This window comes from Nerophis ophidion, linkage group LG05 (genome assembly GCF_033978795.1).
Source record: "Nerophis ophidion isolate RoL-2023_Sa linkage group LG05, RoL_Noph_v1.0, whole genome shotgun sequence".
Classification (NCBI taxonomy): Eukaryota; Metazoa; Chordata; class Actinopteri; order Syngnathiformes; family Syngnathidae; genus Nerophis; species Nerophis ophidion.
The window spans coordinates 68,777,207-68,796,003 of NC_084615.1; the positions used below are offsets into that span (position 1 = coordinate 68,777,207).

At 45.0% G+C, this 18,797-nt stretch overlaps 2 protein-coding genes across 5 annotated transcripts in view; one reads left to right on the forward strand and one right to left on the reverse strand.

The window, feature by feature from the left end:
• ppp2r2ba (protein phosphatase 2, regulatory subunit B, beta a) overlaps positions 1 to 18,797 on the reverse strand; it is a 213,018-nt gene that overhangs the window by 71,461 nt on the left and 122,760 nt on the right. The window lies entirely within an intron of this gene.
• On the forward strand, positions 361 to 6,146 carry LOC133553551 (uncharacterized). Of its 3 annotated transcripts, none has more exons than XM_061901883.1 (6): positions 361 to 793; positions 879 to 944; positions 1,099 to 1,170; positions 1,229 to 1,279; positions 1,358 to 1,525; positions 1,769 to 6,146. In XM_061901883.1, the coding sequence occupies exon 6, from the start codon at positions 1,964 to 1,966 to the stop codon at positions 5,909 to 5,911; it is 3,948 nt and encodes a 1,315-aa protein (XP_061757867.1). In that variant the 5' UTR covers positions 361 to 793; positions 879 to 944; positions 1,099 to 1,170; positions 1,229 to 1,279; positions 1,358 to 1,525; positions 1,769 to 1,963; the 3' UTR covers positions 5,912 to 6,146. The 3 variants fall into 2 exon arrangements, with proteins under 3 accessions (XP_061757867.1, XP_061757869.1, XP_061757868.1); XM_061901884.1 differs by having other exon boundaries at positions 361 to 944; positions 1,405 to 1,525.

An 18,797-nucleotide genomic window follows, 5' to 3' on the forward strand; every position in this document is an offset into this window, starting at 1 on the left:
AAAAAGTCGAGTGTTTCTAAATCGTATTCAGATGCCGCCGACCGAATCTTTGCGTGAGAAATGGGATTTGGAAGCGGAGGGATCTTTTGGATTTGTATTCAGATACGAAATGGGGGATATCTGCTTATTTCAGCTAAAAGAAAGAAGAGACGGAAGCCCTTTCTCGATATTTTCATCGTTATCTATCGTGGATTGGGAAGTTTTTGGTGGACACGCACACACACGCACACACACGCACACACACACACACACACACACACACACACACGCACGCACGCACGCACGCACGCACGCACGCACGCACGCACGCACGCACGCACGCACACACGCACACACGCACACACGCACACACGCACACACACACACACACACACACACACACACACACACACATTCGTACGCACTGAAACAACTTCCGTACCTCACGAAAACATATTTAAACAGATGGAAAAAACTATCGCAGAACACAGTGTCACGTAGCAACTGGTCTTTACGGTCGTTTGAAACAACAGGTCAGTTTGGGGGACAAAAGGAGGGTTCAGTTTTTACTGACCTCCCATCTGACAGTTTAAATGTTTATGACCGTTTGAATCAACAGGTCAGTTTGGGGTACAAAGGAGGGTTCAGTTTTTATGGGAGCTTGAGAATTTCGTATGAATAGAAACTGGCCACCCATTTGACCGTTTAAATGTTTACGACCGTCTGAAACAACTTCCATACCTCACGAAAACATATTTAAACAGATGGAGAACTAGAGCAGAACACAGTGTAACCGCGATTTGCAAAATGAAAGGTAATTTCTTTTTTTTTTTTTTTCATTCCTTGTAACACGTCTGTTTAATGTTACTATAATAAGTATTTATTCGAACTAAAAACAGTCGAACATCGAGTTGAAATTCACCCACCACCAAGGGATCTCCTAACAGAGTCTCCAATCCTTTTGTGTAAGTACCGATTTTTTTTTTTTTTTACTGTATTCATTTCATTACCTCCGTTTTTACCACATTATTAGACAATGGTTTAACTCCGTTTAAGCATTTAAACGTTAAAAGCATTGCACGTGTACGACGATGTAATACCTTTTTTTTTTTTTAACAGCCGATGACGACGAAGTGAAAGACGAAGAACTTTGTTTGATCGATCTTACAAAGTTGGAAGATGATTATCGAGGTGTGTTTAAACCTTCGAATTATTTAATATTGTGTGTATTCATTATTTTGTTTTATAGAGGATTCGCCGGAAGAGACCAACGCGATCCCTTTAACCCAATCGCAGTCTGGTGAGTCAAATAATTCTCATTTTTACAAGAAAAAAAACATGCGGTATACGATACATATATACATATATTTACTTACAGATTTTCCGTTTACATCTCTTGCTCACTGGTCTCCCTTAACGCTGGAGGGTCCGTCAACGGCCATTCCAGGCAGAGAAGGCTTGATTGCGCCAAAGACTCCAGACATCGAATCCTTGCTCCGTGGGGAAATCATCGAAAACGACGGTGAATGTCCAACAGGCACCCGCTGTAAGTTTTTCTCGTTTTCTGTAAGCTTTTTAAGATTCTCAGGAGCTTTAAAGAGCTCCTCTCATTCCAATGTCTTTCGCTCAAATGAATTTCGCGCCTAAGGGGAATGGGCGGGGACTGATTCCGGAGGTGGGCGGTTGTTTCCGGCTATGCTTGCATGAGTGGAGATGACAGCGCCACATGTGGTTAAAGCCGGTATATATTAATTTTTTTTTTTTTTTTTTTTTTTTTTTTTTTCCACAGGCAACAAACGCAGGAGGAAGCGTAGATGCGCCCGCCAGCTCGACAAACATGATAGAAACAGAAGAAGGCTGAAACAGTACTATCGTATACTGGCTCGCACTCTCATGAAGATGGCAGACATGATTTGATACATACTGGTTTGTTATATCTGTTCCATTCGAATTATTTTTTCTTTTTTTTCTTTAGAGAAATATAATGGGTGTAGTTCCATCTGAATTAGATGTAGTTATTGAAGAAGATGAAGACGTTTGTAATCATCATTTAGATCCAAACAACCAGATAGAATGGGAACCAAACAATGATCCGTCTTTGCAAGATGATATTAATGTGTTAAATTCAAACACAAACACACAAGCCTCTACACAGCATCACGATGTGTTGGGAGGGGCGACACCCTCGGGGGAATGTTTGGATTTTTCGGAGGTGGTGGGGGTCATGCAGAACCAACCGTCAACGGCTGACCAATCAATTTCAAATGAGACCCAGAGGGGTGATGGGGTAAATGTCTTGAGGAGGGAAACATTCAACAATATACAACTATCCAGCGTTTTAACTTTTCCTCAAAACAACGATGTAACAGATTACGCCACATTTTACCGCGGAGTCTTGGGGAGCCTTAAAAAGCTGACACAGATGGTAACTAAGGAAGCTAGACCCGGCGATATCATTCAATTGGAGTTATCCGGTGAAAGTGCAAATCAACACACTTCATTTACATTTCGAAACGATGCCGGGGCTGTGATGAATGCTTTTCAAGATGTGTTAGATCTGTTGGTACAATCAAACGTTGAAATATTGAACGATGAAGAAATACAGGTGATGGTCCAGGTGATACATAACCCTCGAGGTGGTGTAAGAAGAAAAATCGAAACCCTTTTGGAACATGAAATCCGCAGAAAAAAAGCTCGTTATCTTTACAATCCATTAAACTCGAATAATCAACTATGTTTTGCCATTAGCCTAGCAAGTCTGTTACATCCTGAATTTACAGATAGCCAGGCTGTGGCGGAGGCTGAAAAAATACAGAGAAAAGCGGGCTTAGACGAACAGACTTCCGTCACTTTCAGTCATATTCGTGAATTTGAAAAAGTGGTACGTCGTAAAATTGTCATACTGTACAGAGAAGAGGGCCAACGACCCCTCTCACGGTTCGAGACGGATTACCCCAAATCAGAAAATCCGTTGTATCTGTATTTATCTCAGAATCATTACAGCGGTATCATTAACATTAAAGGTTTTTTGTCAAAACCGCACGTTTGTCACTACTGTTACCAAGGGTACGACAAACCCGACAGACACAAATGCGACGGCTATTGCTTGGTCTGTACACAAAACGGGTGTGTAAAAATAGAGGGGAAAACTGTGCTTTGCAGGGATTGCAACATGTGGTGTCGTTCTCCTGCATGTCTCCTCAGACACAGGGTAAAACACCGGGTTATGGAAAAACTCGTCAGCAACTGCGATCGGCGAAAGAAATGCCTTAAATGCAACCTATTTTACGATGTACCTGTGGCTACAGGTATCGCTAAACACACGTGCCCTAAGTTAAAATGTCAAATATGTAAAGAAGAGCTACCTCGCAGTGACTCAGAGACACCTGAAACACGACATCTTTGCTATATACAACCCCAACCACGTGAAGTAAACCACAATGATAATATCATATTCTATGATTTTGAGACGTTTGTCGATGACAATCACACTCACATTCCCTTTCTAGTCTGTACCAAGACGCTGCAAGGAGAAGAGTGGTGTGCTTTTGGACTGGATTGTGTTACAGTTTTCCTCAATCATTTCAGGAAACCTCGTTATCTTAAATCTACATTTATAGCCCACAATTCGAGAGGATTTGACGGTTACTTGATTCTGAGAGGCATGGTACGGCTGGGTATAGCACCCTTAATTATCATGCAGGGGAGTAAAGTTCTCTGTTTTAAAGACCCTGATTTTTTGCAAAAATACATTGACTCGCTTTCCTTCCTTACCATGCCGCTTAGCGCTATGCCAAAAGCGTTAGGACTCGGTGATTGCTGGTCCAAGGGGTATTTTCCTCACAAATTTAGTTCGGAGGAACATTTAAATTATGTCGGAAAATACCCCGCAATCAGCAATTACGGTGTAGAACGCATGACACCTGTTGAACGCACCAAGTTTGAGACGTGGTATCAAAATGAGAAAAGCGAGGTCTTTGATTTTCAAAAACAAGCGGTACACTACTGTAAAAACGACGTCAATGTTCTTCGTGAGGGTTGCATCAAATTTAGAGCCGAGTTTACGAGCGAGACGGGTGTTGACCCCTTCTCCCGTATCACCATAGCCTCGGCCTGCATGAAGGTGTTTGTGACTAATTTCCTCGAGCCGCGTTCTCTAGCCATACCTTCCCCGGATAACTACCGAGGGTTGTGTAAAAAATACTCACACACCAGCATCCAATGGTTAGAATGGGAGTCGCATCGTCGTGGTATTTTCATTCAGCATGCTTTAAACAAAGGCGAAAAACAGATGGGGGCATACTTTGTGGATGGGTTTGCTATAATCGGTGGCAAACCATTCGTCTGGGAATTTCAGGGGTGTTTTTATCACGGATGCCCGACGTGTTTCGAACCCGGTGCTGTATGCCCTTTGACAAACACACCGTTCGAGGAGTTGCACAAGGCTACCGAGAAAAAAATGAAAGCGTTAAAGCGTGACCACAAGGTCAACATCATCGTCATCAGAGAGCACGAGTGGAATGAAATGAAAAAATCAAACCCTAGGGTAATAGACTTTCTCAAAACACGCAATTACCCCGCACCTCTCATGCCTCGAGACGCTCTTTATGGAGGTAGGACAAGCGCCTTTTGCTTGAGGCACACGGCGGGTGAGAACCAGCGTGTATTGTATGAGGATGTCACCTCTCTCTACCCGTACGTCAACAGCGCATTTCCTTACCCCCTGGGTCATCCTGTCATCATCCACACGGATTTTGACGATGTTGGAAACTATTTCGGTCTGGTCAGAGCCGTTGTTCACCCTCCTCGAGGTCTCTATTTCCCTGTGCTACCCTACAGAACGGTCAAGGGTAAACTAGTGTTTACACTTTGCCGCACATGCGCAGAAAACAATAACCAGCAGGAACCCTGCGAACATGATGAGGAAGGAAGGGCATTGACGGGAGTCTGGGTCACGCTCGAATTCAACAAAGCTTTACAGTTGGGATACAGAGTCGGTAAGATTACGGAGGTGTGGCACTTTGAAGAACGGAGCGAAACCGTTTTTACGGGTTATGTTCAAACTTTCCTAAAGGGTAAGCAAGAAGCTTCAGGGTATCCCAAAGAAGCCGTCGATGCAGAAAGCAGGGAAAAGTACATTCGTGAATATCGTGAAAATCAGGGAATACAGCTGGATGCTGAAAAAATCGAACCCAACCCTGCCAAGAGACAAATGTCAAAACTCTGTTTAAACAGCCTTTGGGGAAAGTTTGCGGAGAGGTGCAATAGAACTCAGACCACCTTGGTGAGAAAAAGTGAAGTATTTTTCGACTTTGTATTTTCAGGAAAATATCAGGTTGAATATTTTTCCTTTCTCAACGAGCAAATTGCTATGGTGCAATGGCAATACAGTAAAAACAGCGTGGTGCTTCCCGGTAACACAAATAATGTATTTGTCGCTGCTTTTACCACCGCTTACGCACGTTTGAAAATGTACGGTTACCTAGAGGGGTTGCAAGAGAGAGTTCTTTACACAGACACCGATAGTTTAATCTACACGGTAAACGAGGGGGAAGTTTCTCTGGAGACGGGGTCCTATCTAGGCGATTTGACGGATGAGTTGGGAGGAGACAGCATTCACGAATTCGTCTCCGCCGGTCCAAAGAGTTATGCCTACCATACCCTGCAGGGTAAAAAAACTGTGCTGCGTGCCAAAGGAATCACTCAAACCCGCGAGTGTTGTGAGAGGGTCAACTTTGACAGCGTTAAAGATTTGGTGGAGGGCTATCTGGAGGAAGACAAAACAGGTGCGATCTACACCCCTCATCACCAAATTGTTCGTGATAAAAGGGGGTTCCTTTTAAATAACTCGTCTTTCGAAAAAAAGTTTCGAGTGGTGTATGACAAAAGACGTCTCTTTCCCGACGGGAAAACTTTACCTTTCGGGTATTAGAGAGGAAATGGAAAAAATGGAACGAGTAGACTTTGATCCCAGATTTCATACACCTTTTTCATGCCTGGTTGTAGGACCTAGTGGTTGCGGAAAGACTTTTTTTGTAAAATGTGTATTGGAAAATTGTGAACACGTCATGAATTCTATACCCGACAACATTGTGTGGATTTATACATCTTTCCAACCCATGTATGCTGAATTAAAAAAGATGAATAAAAAAATAAAATTTGTTGAAGGACTGCCTGATTCCTTTGAAGATGAAAACTTGTTTCCGGACGATCAGACCCATTTGGTGATTTTGGACGATGTTATTTTTCAAGCCTCAAATCACCCCGAAGTGGTTAAAATTTTCACGCAGTATAGACATCATAGAAATATGAGCGTTATGATGCTGACCCAGAATGTTTTTCATCAGGGAAAATTTTCACGCACCATTAGCTTAAACTGTAATTATATGATACTGTTTAAGAATCCGCGGGACAGATTGCAGATTAACGTGTTGGCACAGCAAATGTTCCCCGCACAAAAAAGTTTTTTCTTGGAAAGTTTTGCGGATGCTACTTTGGATGCTCATGGCTATTTATTGGTCGACCTGACACCTTTCTGTCCAGAACAATACAGAGTGAGGTCGGGCGTGCTTCCGCACCAGTGGCCCGTTGTCTACGTGCCAAAAACATAATGTCAAAGCGTGTAAAGAGGAACGGTCCCATGTTAAAAGCTCTGTACCATGCCACACCACAAAAACGTCGAGATATTCTGAGTCACGGCTCACCAGACTTTATCCAGACGCTGTGTGAAATTGCTTTAAACATTCTGAAGGGTAATGTGCCCTTATCACCGTCTCAATTTGCTCAGCTTAAAAAACAAAAGAAAATCATCCGACTGCTGGCTGATAAAAGGACTGGACTGAAACGCAAACGCCAGACTCTGATGAAACAGTCGGGCGGTTTTCTTCTACCCTTACTGGCCACCGTCGTACCGTTTATAGGGAATCTTATCGGTGGATTGAGCGGAAAAGGTTGAAGATGAAAAAGGCTCAAAAATTGTTTCTCCTATCCCCCCAACAATTAAATCGTCTGACTCGCCCGGAGCCGACCATCAGAGACTCGGCGGAGGATGATCTAGATGTTAAAATGAGAGCCGTCTTAAACGAACCCGGAATGAATCCTCATGAAAGAATAAAAATATACGATACCCTGCTGCAGAGATATCTCGGCCTGTTGAAGCAGGGGCAACGGGAGGAGAAAAGGATGACTCTGACTTTACACAAGGATTTGCGGGGTGAACCATGGAATGACTCTGAGGATAAACCGGAGGATAAACCAGAGGATAAACCGATGGATAAACCGGAGGATAAACCTCGGAATACTGGCGGGGGGTCAAAGGATGTCACGATGATCGAAGTTCTGAAAATCCTCCCCCGACGCGACCGTAACAACGCCGAGTACATTATGAAAAAATTATCCGAGAATGATAAGGGGTGGACCTCTAAAGGAGAGTTTGTTCAAAACGGTACACCGGTGCAGGGATCTCATATGATCGATTTACTGAAACACCTGATGCAACGGTCCAAAAATCCACAGACCCGCACGCCTGAGGGTTGGAGAAAATTTTTAACAGCGTTGACGGAGCTAAATGTCCCCACATCGACCATTCATAACCCCAGAGCACGAGATCAATACAGACGTCTGAAAGCGGATGGAGAGTTTGAATCAGAATGGGTGGAAAAAGAAACATTTCTATCCCCCGAGAGGAAAAGAAGAGGTAGAAAAGTGACATTGTCCCCACATTGGTTAAACCTTGAATGAATGATGACAAAACTCTTGTTTCAATAAAATGTTTTTTTATTCATCAAACGCAGTGTGTACAGCATTTTCATTTCAACGGTTCAAAAAAGTTTCTAAACAACAGACGTCTTGTACGCCACAACGACTACTATTATTCTTATTCGTGCTAGTACAACATTGAATTTTTTTAACCAGGGTATATGCTTCAAGATCATTTTTTACTACATCATCTGTGTATAAAGACAAAACTTGTTCAAAAGACAGTCCGCAAAATCGATGGTGCAGATAATAAACGCAGTGTTGACCGCACACTGTGGACAAAGGGTGTTGAAGCTGTAGGTTGTGGTACAATATACGGTCAGAACGATTTTCCAAAAAGTTCAAGATGCTCCGAGGGTAGTAATCAAAATCGGGAGAAAATCCATAAGAATCAAAAAAAGTGGCGGTCCCATCTTCCTCCAGAGTCATCGATAACCAGTGCTCCCCCGGTCGATGTCCTTCGTGGGTGTTGACGATAAAGTAGGAGGGTGGGGTAAAGGAGCGAGTCAGTGAGGGGAGTTGGTCGGAGGCCCATACACCACAGAAAACATTCCCCAACACTCGTCGCAGAAGCTTCTCCAGTTGATGGTTATTCATCTCCGTCGTCAATAATAATCCACCAGCACTTGTCGTTTGGAATCAATTTCCAAAATAGAATCGTAACATGCGTAAACCACAAGAGTGACCGTGTTGGGTAAGGGTACTCTGAATCTCATTTCCAACCTCAAAGTGCCATTAGAAACCCGAGACAATGCGTCGCTGTCCTCTCCCGGATTGAGATTGAACACAAACAGCGAATAACCCCGTTCAAAATCTTGTCTGTTGATGCACAGAGGTAAATCTTTCATATGCCTCCCTGTAGCGGTAAACATGTTGTAAAACTCTCTGACCGAAGCCCCCTGGTTAAATTGCGGTTGGAAAGCTTTGGAGGGAATTTGTTTTCCCGCGTGACAGAGGGTGATGTATTCAGCGTTAAAATGCTGGAAATTAAAGGGTGAGAGATCTCTTCTTCCTGTGAAAGCTTCATGATTTACCATACCCAAAACAATGTATTTAGGCATCGTGCCCAAAAACAAATTTTCTTGTGTGCATACTCTGGAATTTTCAGGGATAGAGTAGGTTTTCACGCTGACCCGTGACAAAGGGTAGAGTGCGTTTCCTTTGAGTAAGGCCGAGGCGTGCCCCAATCGTACGGCCGGCGAAACGGTGACCTTTTTTGTGAAGAGAGAGGCACCCAGCACTTTCAGACGGAAAGTACCGTCCGCAGCCCCTGTGAGACAAAAGGCGTCGCTGGCACGCGTGAGTTTGATCCTCAGATCCACCGAGTTGAGAAGGAGTCTCTCGCTGAAAAGAATGTCTGCGTGGAGGGGTCCTAGTAGCTGAACCTCTTTAGATTCAGCCGTGTAACCGGCTCTGATGTTGAGTCCTTTGTTTGGTCCGTTCGCTGTTTCTATAGAGTCTATTGAGCCGCCGGTGTCTTTGTGGAATAACCCGGCTGAGAATTGACTTCTGAGTGTGGCTTCAGAATAGTTTAGTAGCGTTTCAATTATCGCCCTGTATGGGTGTGTGGCGCTGGATTGAGAAATCAGTCTTTCCCCGAGCATAATGTCGCATTGGCTGAAGATGGTGTTTAGAGGATAATTGATGAGACCCACATTGGCGTCGTTTGGGATATTTGATCCATCGGCGCGGGTAATTTTAACCCGCAGGTAAAGTAATGTGTCATTCAGATCCAAGTACTTTTCACCTTCTCCCGGGATGAAAAATTCAATAGGACCCCCGTCAGTGATGGCGGATAGCGGTAGGACTTCTGTGTAGGATTTATCATCGATAGACATCTGAGTCATAGGAGCTGAAAATAAATCCAGCTCGGCCATCGTGCATTCGGCCGAATTTTGATGTAAAAGAGCCATCTTTTTTCTTTTTTTTTTAAAATATATCGTGTGAGGGAACGACGGTCCTTCTCTTTGAAAACCTTTTACCGACTGATTTTCTTCTCCCCAGATGACGGCGTTTTTTACCACTCGTTGAGAGACGTCGTCCCGGGGGTCTCTTTCGGGGTTGTCTAGCCAGGACCATTATTCCTCCTGATCCGTCTTGTACCCCACTACCCATTTTTCCAACGGCATGACTGAATACGTCGGAAGCGATATTTTTTGCCGCTGTTTTAAGATGAGGTTTGACCAGGGCAAAACCTCTTTTCACCAGAGGTGATACAAAACGAAACAACCTGGAAAACACGGAGCCTATCCCACGCCCGTACATCACAGGTGAACCTGTGAAACCGGGGAGGGAACCCCCCACCTGGCTTTCGTAATAACCCACTAAACGTAGAGGGTCGTGCATGGGTTGACTCATTCTCATTGTTGTTGGTTTTACTTTCTAACGGGTCTAAAGTGGAGCTTCGCGATGGTCTTTCCAAAGGTGAAGTCGACGTGTTTGTTCTGATCAGATTTAATCTCCACCCTGATGTTTTCAATGTGATTTTTCGAGACGGGTAAATAGTAGGCGGGGTTAAAACACTTGGTGACAATCTCACCGTAAGCTCCCTCTACACTCACGATTCTCAAAAGAGGAGCATAAGCGTCGCCTACTATCTGAGGTCGCACCACGTCACTGTAACAGTAGAGATGGTAGAAACCGGCGTTTATATCCGCGGGATAGGGGGCCGACCCCCGGTCAAAGTTGATCCACTTTCCAGGTTTCACTCCCATGATGTAAGCCAGGGAAGGGGAAAAACGAAAATGAGTTTGACCCCCTGATTGATAGGAGATTCGCTTTTTAACATCGTCAAAGGCTATCCTCACATCGTTGTCAATTTTTTGTAAAGATTCATTCAGTTCATTTATGAATCGTGTAATGTTCTCATAACATCCCCCTCTCAATTCTTGACGGTAAACTATCCCCATTCCAGGATTGCTTTCAGGTCCCACCGGTGGAGGTCTCTTTAGCCATTCATAAAATGCTCCGTTAGAAACATTATACCATGAGCGAGGGTATGAAATCTCTGTTAAGGCCACCTCCCATGAGCCTGCTAAATCTATATGTTGACTTAAATCTATCTGGTAATGGGAACTTTTGTTTTCTTTAAATACGTTGAGGCTGGCGTTGGAGGGTAAGGTGAGGTAAAAACCCTCGTTGCAGGAATGATCCATAATGCTCGATGATCTTTAGACTGTGAGGCTCATCAAAGGCATCAGATTGTTTTATACATTTGTAAGGAGGTCAGCGTCCACCCAACTGTTGAATTTTTCGGGCCAGTTTTTCCAGTGCACTAGAACTTGTTTTTTGCCACCGACCGTACGTCGTTTTAGAATTTCCTCCACATGATAGCGCTTGTCCTCGCTCTCTTTTACTTTCTGCAACTCGGCTTCGTAAAAAGAACCCTCTATTATTTCACCGTCAAAATCTTTCAGTCTGTATGCCGGGGGAGATCGATGGAGACGTCGTGTTATTGTAAACACCTCGTCTGTAAAACTCTGTTCATATTTTTTATCAAACACTCCTCTCACTTTGGATATTCTCACCATATCTCCCGTGGCAAATTTGTATTTGCGTTTGAATGCTGTGAATGAGCCGTAGAGATTCTCAAACACTTGAGGGGTATTTTCCAAAGTCACATCCACCGGTTTCATTTTAATACTGCTGTGATATCCGTGATTGTAGCTTTTTACCAAGTCTTGTAAGACGTCTAGGTAGCGCCTGGTGTTGTTGGCTGTAAAATATCTCCACATTCTCCCTTTCAGAGTACGATTAAATCTTTCAACCACCGAAGCTTTGAGATCGCTGGCCGTAGAAAAATGTACAATATTGTGTTTCTTCATCAGAGCTTGAAAACTCTTGTTAAAAAATTCTTTTCCCGCGTCGGTTTGGAGTTTGCGAGGAATCTGACTTTCCCCCAACACCGATTGAAACGATTCAACCACCTCCACGGACGTCTTTCTCCTCAAAACCCTCACATAGGCCTTCTTGGAAAATACATCTATGACCGTTAATAAATAATTATAACCGTCGTTATATTCAGCCAAGGCTTGCATGTCACAGAGGTCGGCTTGAAACTGGGTTAAAGGTCGCGGGACAAAGACTCTGTTTCTTGGAAAATGAATGCGAACCGGTTTATGGAGTGTATAGGCGTCCTGTCCCGTTAAATATTCTTGAACTTTTTCTTTTGTGACACGTTGCCCCGTTTCATCCTGCACAGCTCGACGGAGTCGATCTACCCCTCCAAAACTACCCGGGTGTGCGGGTGTATGGTATGCTTTTTCCATAGCTTTCTCCATTGTGGAAAGACAAAGAGAAATGAACTCGTGTTGCTTGGTACACATTTCTTTTATTCATTCATGGAAACAACACAATGAATCTAAAACAGTTTGTTTTTATTCATTCATGGACACCACACAGCGAATCTAAAACAATTTTTTTCTATAAACTATAAACTATAATCAAGGTTTGATGTAAAACAGGTATACCGTAGGTGAATTTAATCGCTTCGTGCAGTTTTTGTAGTTCAAACAAAACGTTGACGGGGATGTCGCATCGTAGACGATACATCGACATATCAACAAACAGAGCATATAAAATGAACACGTGATAAGGAGAAGGTTGAAAAGACTTTTCTTTAGACCATTCCTTCAAAATTGATTCAAAAATGTCAAAGTCAAAAGCATGAGAGACAACGGATTTCCAGGTAGCTTCCCAGGTAGGCTTAGAGCGGGCATAATCAAGAATAATTTGTAGTTTTTGAGGTTTGTCTCGTTTTAGAACATACGCTTCCATCGCGTCAATCAACGGGTAAATAACAGCGTGGTTCTCGATGGAGTTTACAAGTTTTCTCCAATAATTACCCATCTTTTTTGTAATTATTCCAACACTCTGTCACCATATCCAGATGTCTCAAAATCGTTTCATCACCCCGTACCAACTCGTTGTACACGTCATCTATGGCCCACCAGACATTTCTCTCTGATTTCAGCTGAGACAGCAGAGAGTCGGCGTAGGATTCGACCCTTGAATCCTCAGCCTCGATGCGACGAAGCATCAGCAAGCGTTGAATGGCTTGAATGAATTTAGACGTACGCAGAGTCTTGATGAGTCCGTCGTAGTTGTACAGGAGAAAGTCCTCTTCATAGGGTTCCAGGCACGGGTGGTTTCTCTGGCTCGGATGGTTCACCCGACAACCGTAACATTCGCTCTGCCTGAACTGGCGGATGGCCTCGTTGAGGAGATGAAACACGGCCGTTTTCACCGTGCTGGTGAAAAGCAACCACTTCCCCCCATCGGTTTCATCATCGATGTGCAACGGGGGGTCCAAGAGTGACAGGGATGGTGACGGGGGTGGTGGCGGGGACGGCGGAGGTGTTATGATGATCAGGTCATTCTCCTTTTCCTCCTCCTTCCTATCGTCATCTGGCAAAGACTGCGTAGCGTTGTCGGTTTTCACCCCCCATCTGCAGAAACATCTGCCGAAGCGACACGTCTCATCGTCGCTCACCACCTCCGATCCAGCCGTCGTTTCAGGAGGGTTAAAGATCTCGGCCATGTTTGCTTCATCAGTCGTGTTTACGGATGGTTTGAAATCGTCCTGTGGTATAAGACGGGTCTTTACGCGTCTGATGGTCTTGTTTGCCATTTTCTTGTTTGAGATCCGTGCGTTCAAAAAAGGGAGCCAATATGGTCTGGTCGAAAAAAAAATTGCAGGGTGGGGGTTGTTTTTATAGGGAGGGTCGAAAAAAAAGTCTCGACCAATCAAACTAACGCTATGATTTTCAAAGGGTATTGGACGAGTCGGTGGAGGGGGTGTTTCCTTGAAGGTTATTGGTTGAAACTGAAGCGGGGGAGGTCCTTTCGTCCTCCGTCGGGGGTGTGGTCTCAAAGGACAACTTTCTTCTCGTCGTCAGCATGCTTTTCCATTGTCGACTGCTTCGGAACAAGTCGTTTATTTTCTCCTTCATCGACGCCATTCGCTCTCGCCATGCCACGATGGGTACGACCACCAACGGTGTAAACACCCCGCATTCATCGTTGAAAGACTCCAGGGAAAAGACATCGGGCTCGGTCCACTGAGCCGTATAGGTACCGGTGATTTTTGGAGCACGGAGACTGGCACGTAAAAACCAACGACCCGAGGCTGAAGATTTCGTCTCCCAGGTAGCGCTGAACAGAATTCTTCTCTCATTCAACTCATCCATCGTCGGGTAAGTAAACAAGCTTCCTTTTACGCGTTTATCCACCGGTGAAGGATCACGCCACAGGAAATCGGGCATTGCCAGTCTTAAAACTTCCCAATCCACGGTAGATAACGATGAAAATATCGAGAAAGGGCTTCCGTCTCTTCTTTCTTTTAGCTGAAATAAGCAGATATCACCCATTTCGTATCTGAATACAAATCCAAAAGATCCCTCCATCCCGTACGCTTCCAAATCCCATTTCTCACGCAAAGATTCGGTCGGCGGCATCTGAATACGATTTAGAAACACTCGACTTTTTTGCGGAGCGTCAATGTAAGTTTTATTATTTTTATAAATCGACACAGGCGTTTCACTAATCATGACCGAATCGAACAAAGTCTTTACGCTAACGTATAAAGCTCCAAATAATGACTAAGCCTTACACTGCCCTTTTGTACCCCTCGTGTGTGTGTGTGTGTGTGTGTGTGTGTGTGTGTGTGTGTGTGTGTGTGTGCATGTGTGTGTGTGTGTGTGAAGTGCGTGCGTGTCCACATCTCCACACGTAACATTCCCAGCCATCAATACATCGAAATCTGGAAGTTGTTTCAAACGATCGTAAACATTTAAACTATCAAATATATGGTCACATGCTGCTCAGATGACATTGCTTTCTTAAAAAAAACTGATCCCTCCTCTGTTCCCTGTCAGGTCTTAACTCCACCCTCTCCCTGGTTTAACCACTCCCACCGCAGGTCTTAACTCTGCCCTCTTTCTGTTTAAAACTCCACCCTCTTCCTGGTTTAACCACTCCCACCGCAGGTCTTAACTCCACCCTCTTCCGGGTAAGCCACACCCACTTGACCTTGACATTTGAACCTGACATTTGACTTTGACCTTTAACCTTGACCTTTAACCTTGACCCCCTCATAAATCATTAACCTTTGAACTTGACCCCTCATAAATCATTGACCTTTGACCTTGAGGGTCATAAATCATTGTTTTATGGGGGGTCATAAATCACTTTTGACTAAAGGTAGGGACTTAACTTCTCTTACCTAACGTGTCCTGGGTCTTCCCCGTGGCCTCCTACTAGTCGGACGTGCCCTAAACGCCTCCCTCGGGAGGTGTTCGGATGGCATCCTGACCAGATGCCCGAACCACTTCATGTGGCTCCTCTTGATGTGGAGGAGCAGCGACTTTACTTTGAGCTTCCCCGGGATGGCAGAGCTTCTCACCCTATCTCTAAGGGAGAGCCCAGCCACCCGGCGGAGGAAACTCATTTCGGCCGCTTGTACCCGTGATCTTATCCTTTCGGTCATAACTCAAAGCTCATGACCATAGGTGAGGATGGGAACGAAGATCGACAAGTAAATTGAGAGCTTTGCCTTCCGACTCAGCTCCTTCTTCACCACAACGGATCGATACAGCGTCCGCAATACTGAAGACGACGCACTGATCCACCTGTCGATCTCACGATCCACTCTTCCCTCACTCGTGAACAAGACTCCGAGGTACTTTAACTCCTCCATTAGAGGCAGGGTTTTCTTCCCAACCCGGAGATGGCCCTCCACCCTATTCCGGGCGAGAACCATGGACTCTGACTTGAAGGTGCTGATTCTCATCCCAGTCGCTTCACACTCGGCTGTGAACCGATTCAGTGAGAGCTGAAGATCCTGGCTTGATGAAGCCAGCAAGAGCACATCATCTGCAAAAAGCAGAGACCTAATCCTGCAGCCACCAAACTGGATCCCCTCAACGCCTTGACTGCGCCTAGAAATTCTGTCCATAAAAGTTATGAACAGTCTAACCCTCGCTGGAAAAGTGTCCGACCAAGCTCTGACACTGATCGTACAGGGAGCGGACCGCCAAAATCAGACAATCCGATACCCCATACTCTCTGAGCACTCCCCACAGGACTTTCCGAGGGACACGGTTAAATGCCTTCTTCAAGTCCACAAAGCATTTATTTATTTCTGATAGTCTAAATATGTTGACACACACACATAAGATAGAGGATTGTTTCTCTATATTCTGTTTTTGCAGCACAATGGTCTCCTTTCTCAACCTTTTGTGTGCAGCACTGCCAATTTGCACCCACTGCTAAAAGATTATATTTGCATCTTTTCCTCCGAGTATTCCAAAAACAAGCATGTACAGTATATTGCATATACATGAAGACAGGATTGCGCTCTCTATTTTGCTCATTTAAGAGACACAATCCTCTACAGACAAGCTTTGTATATTACCTTTCCAAGCACGTTCAAGTTTGTACGTTTATTAATACAAGCAAACATAGAAGATTGACACAAGTTGACGACTCAAGCGTGTCCCAATATCCAGCCAGTTTAAGATTATATAACAATGATTGTTAAGAATGTTCTCTACTGTGTTTTTGGTTCAGTTGAGGCAAAATGGAGGCGACCACTGTCAATTCAGTCTCACATCAGTTGTGAGACGTTGAGCAACATCCATGCAGAGTTCCACTCCTGGCAGAATTATTCTGCTCAATACAACAGGGGCTAAGAAACAGGGGTTGTGAACATTCTCAGAGAGATTGTCTCATCCCATTAAATGGGTCATATCATGATTTTTTTTTTCTACATGTAAAACACCTCCCTGTGGTCTAAATAACATGTAATGGTTTGCGCTTTGGCCAAAATGTTGCATAGATTTTGTTTTACAGACAATCTTCAAGCCAATTGAACTGTCTCTTCAGAATGCACCGTTTTGTGCCGGAGCCTTGCTCCAAGCCAAGCTCCCTTCTACTGCGTCTACGCCCCGTCAGTCATGTTGTTAACTGATATAGGTTACAACTATAGGCTTCTTAGGCCACTCTAACCACTAGGCCACCTACTCAGTGGCCTAGTGGTTAGAGTGTCCGCCCTGAGATCGGTAGGTCGTGAGTTCAGACCCCGGTCGAGTCATACCAAAGACTATAAAAATTGGGGGTTAAATCACCAAAAATGATTCTTGGGCGTGGCACCGCTGCTGCCCACTGCTCCCCTCACTTCCCAGGGGGTGATCAAGGGTGATGGGTCGAATGCAGAGAATAATTTTACCACACCTAGTGTGTGTGTGACAATCATTGGTACTTTAACTTTAACTTTCTTTATTATTGGAAATGGCAACAGCAGATGATTTTAGTTAGGTTTATACGATATACCGGTATTAGTATAGTACCGTGATACTAATGAATCATATTCGGTACTATACCGCCTCTAAAAAGTACCGGTTTGCCACCCCACCCACCGCGCCCCACTCATCGTCCCGTCGAGTCATTGCTGGTTTACGAGCAGATGAGCATGTTCAGCAGCACACAATCATGGCGTACTTACAAGCAGACTCAGTGTGTGGACAGAAAAGGGAGAACAGACGCATTTTGGATTAACGATAAAGGTGAAGTTATAACACTGAAATGCCCTCGGGAAGAGGTGCTATAAGACATGGCTAGCTAGCCAACGGCAAAGGTCCAGCCGCAGTCGGCAGTGTTTTAACTACTTCTAAATCACTAATCCTCACCTCCATGGTGACAAATAAGATACGTTTCTTACAAGTATCATCCTTGGAGGACAAGGAATAGCTAAACATGCTTCACGATACACCGTAGCTCACCAGCGTCACAATGTAAACACACGCCATTGGTGGATCTACACTTGACATACACTGTAATGATATCAAGTACAGTCACGTATCTAATTTGATATTGCTACGATTACGTCAATATTTTTTGGCATCATCCATCCATCCATCCATCTTCTTCCGCTTATCCGAGGTCTGGTCGCGGGGGCAACAGCCTAAGCAGGGAAACCCAGACTTCCCTTTCCCCAGCCACTTCGTGTAGCTCTTCCCGGGGGATCCCGAGGCGTTCCCAGGCCAGCAGGGAGACATAGTCTTCCCAACGTGTCCTGGGTCTTCCCCGCGGCCTCCTACCTGTTGGACGTGCCCTAAACACCTCCCTAGGGAGGCGTTCGGGTGGCATCCTGACCAGATGCCCGAACCACCTCATCTGGCTCCTCTCGATGTGGAGGAGCAGCGGCTTTACTTTGAGGTCCTCCTGGATGGCAGAGCTTCTCACCCTATCTCTAAGGGAGAGCCCCGCCCCACGGCGGAGGAAACTCATTTAGGCCGCTTGTACCCGTGATCTTATCCTTTCAGTCATGACCCGAAGCTCATGACCATAGGTGAGGATGGGAACGTAGATCGACCGGTAAATTGAGAGCTTTGCCTTCCGGCTCAGCTTCTTCTTCACCACAACGGATCGGCACTACGTCCGCATTACTGAAGACGCCGCACCGATCCGCCTGTCGATCTCACAATCCACTCTTCCCTCACTCGTGAACAAGACTCCTAGGTACTTGAACTCCTCCACTTGGGGCAGGGTCTCCTTCCCAACCCCGAGATGGCATTCCACCCTTTTCCGGGCGAGAACCATGGACTCTGACTTGGAGGTGCTGATTCTCATTCCGGTCGCTTCACACTCTGCTGCGAACCGATCCAGTGAGAGCTGAAGATCGCAGTCAGATGAAGCCATCAGGACGACATCATCTGCAAAAAGCAGAGACCTAATCCTGCAGCCACCAAACCGAAACCCCTCAACGCCTTGACTGCGCCTAGAAATTCTGTCCATTAAAGTTATGAACAGAATCGGTGACAAAGAACCGCTGTCGTAACTAATACAAAATACATCGCTACAGTCCAAAAAAACAAACGACGAGTTTGGAAAGAGGGCTTCACGGTGGCAGAGGAGTTTGTGCGTCTCCCTCACAATACGAAGGTCCTGAGTAGTCAGAGTTCAATCCCGGGCTCGGGATCTTTCTGTGTGCAGTTTGCATGTCCTCCACGTGAATGCGTGGGTTCCCTCCGGGTACTCCGGCTTCCACCCACCTCCAAAGA

Coding starts and splice junctions, on each gene's coding strand:
- LOC133553551 (XM_061901884.1), top strand. CDS start 1,964: ATGGGTGTAGTTCCATCTGAATTAGATGTAGTTATTGAAGAAGATGAA.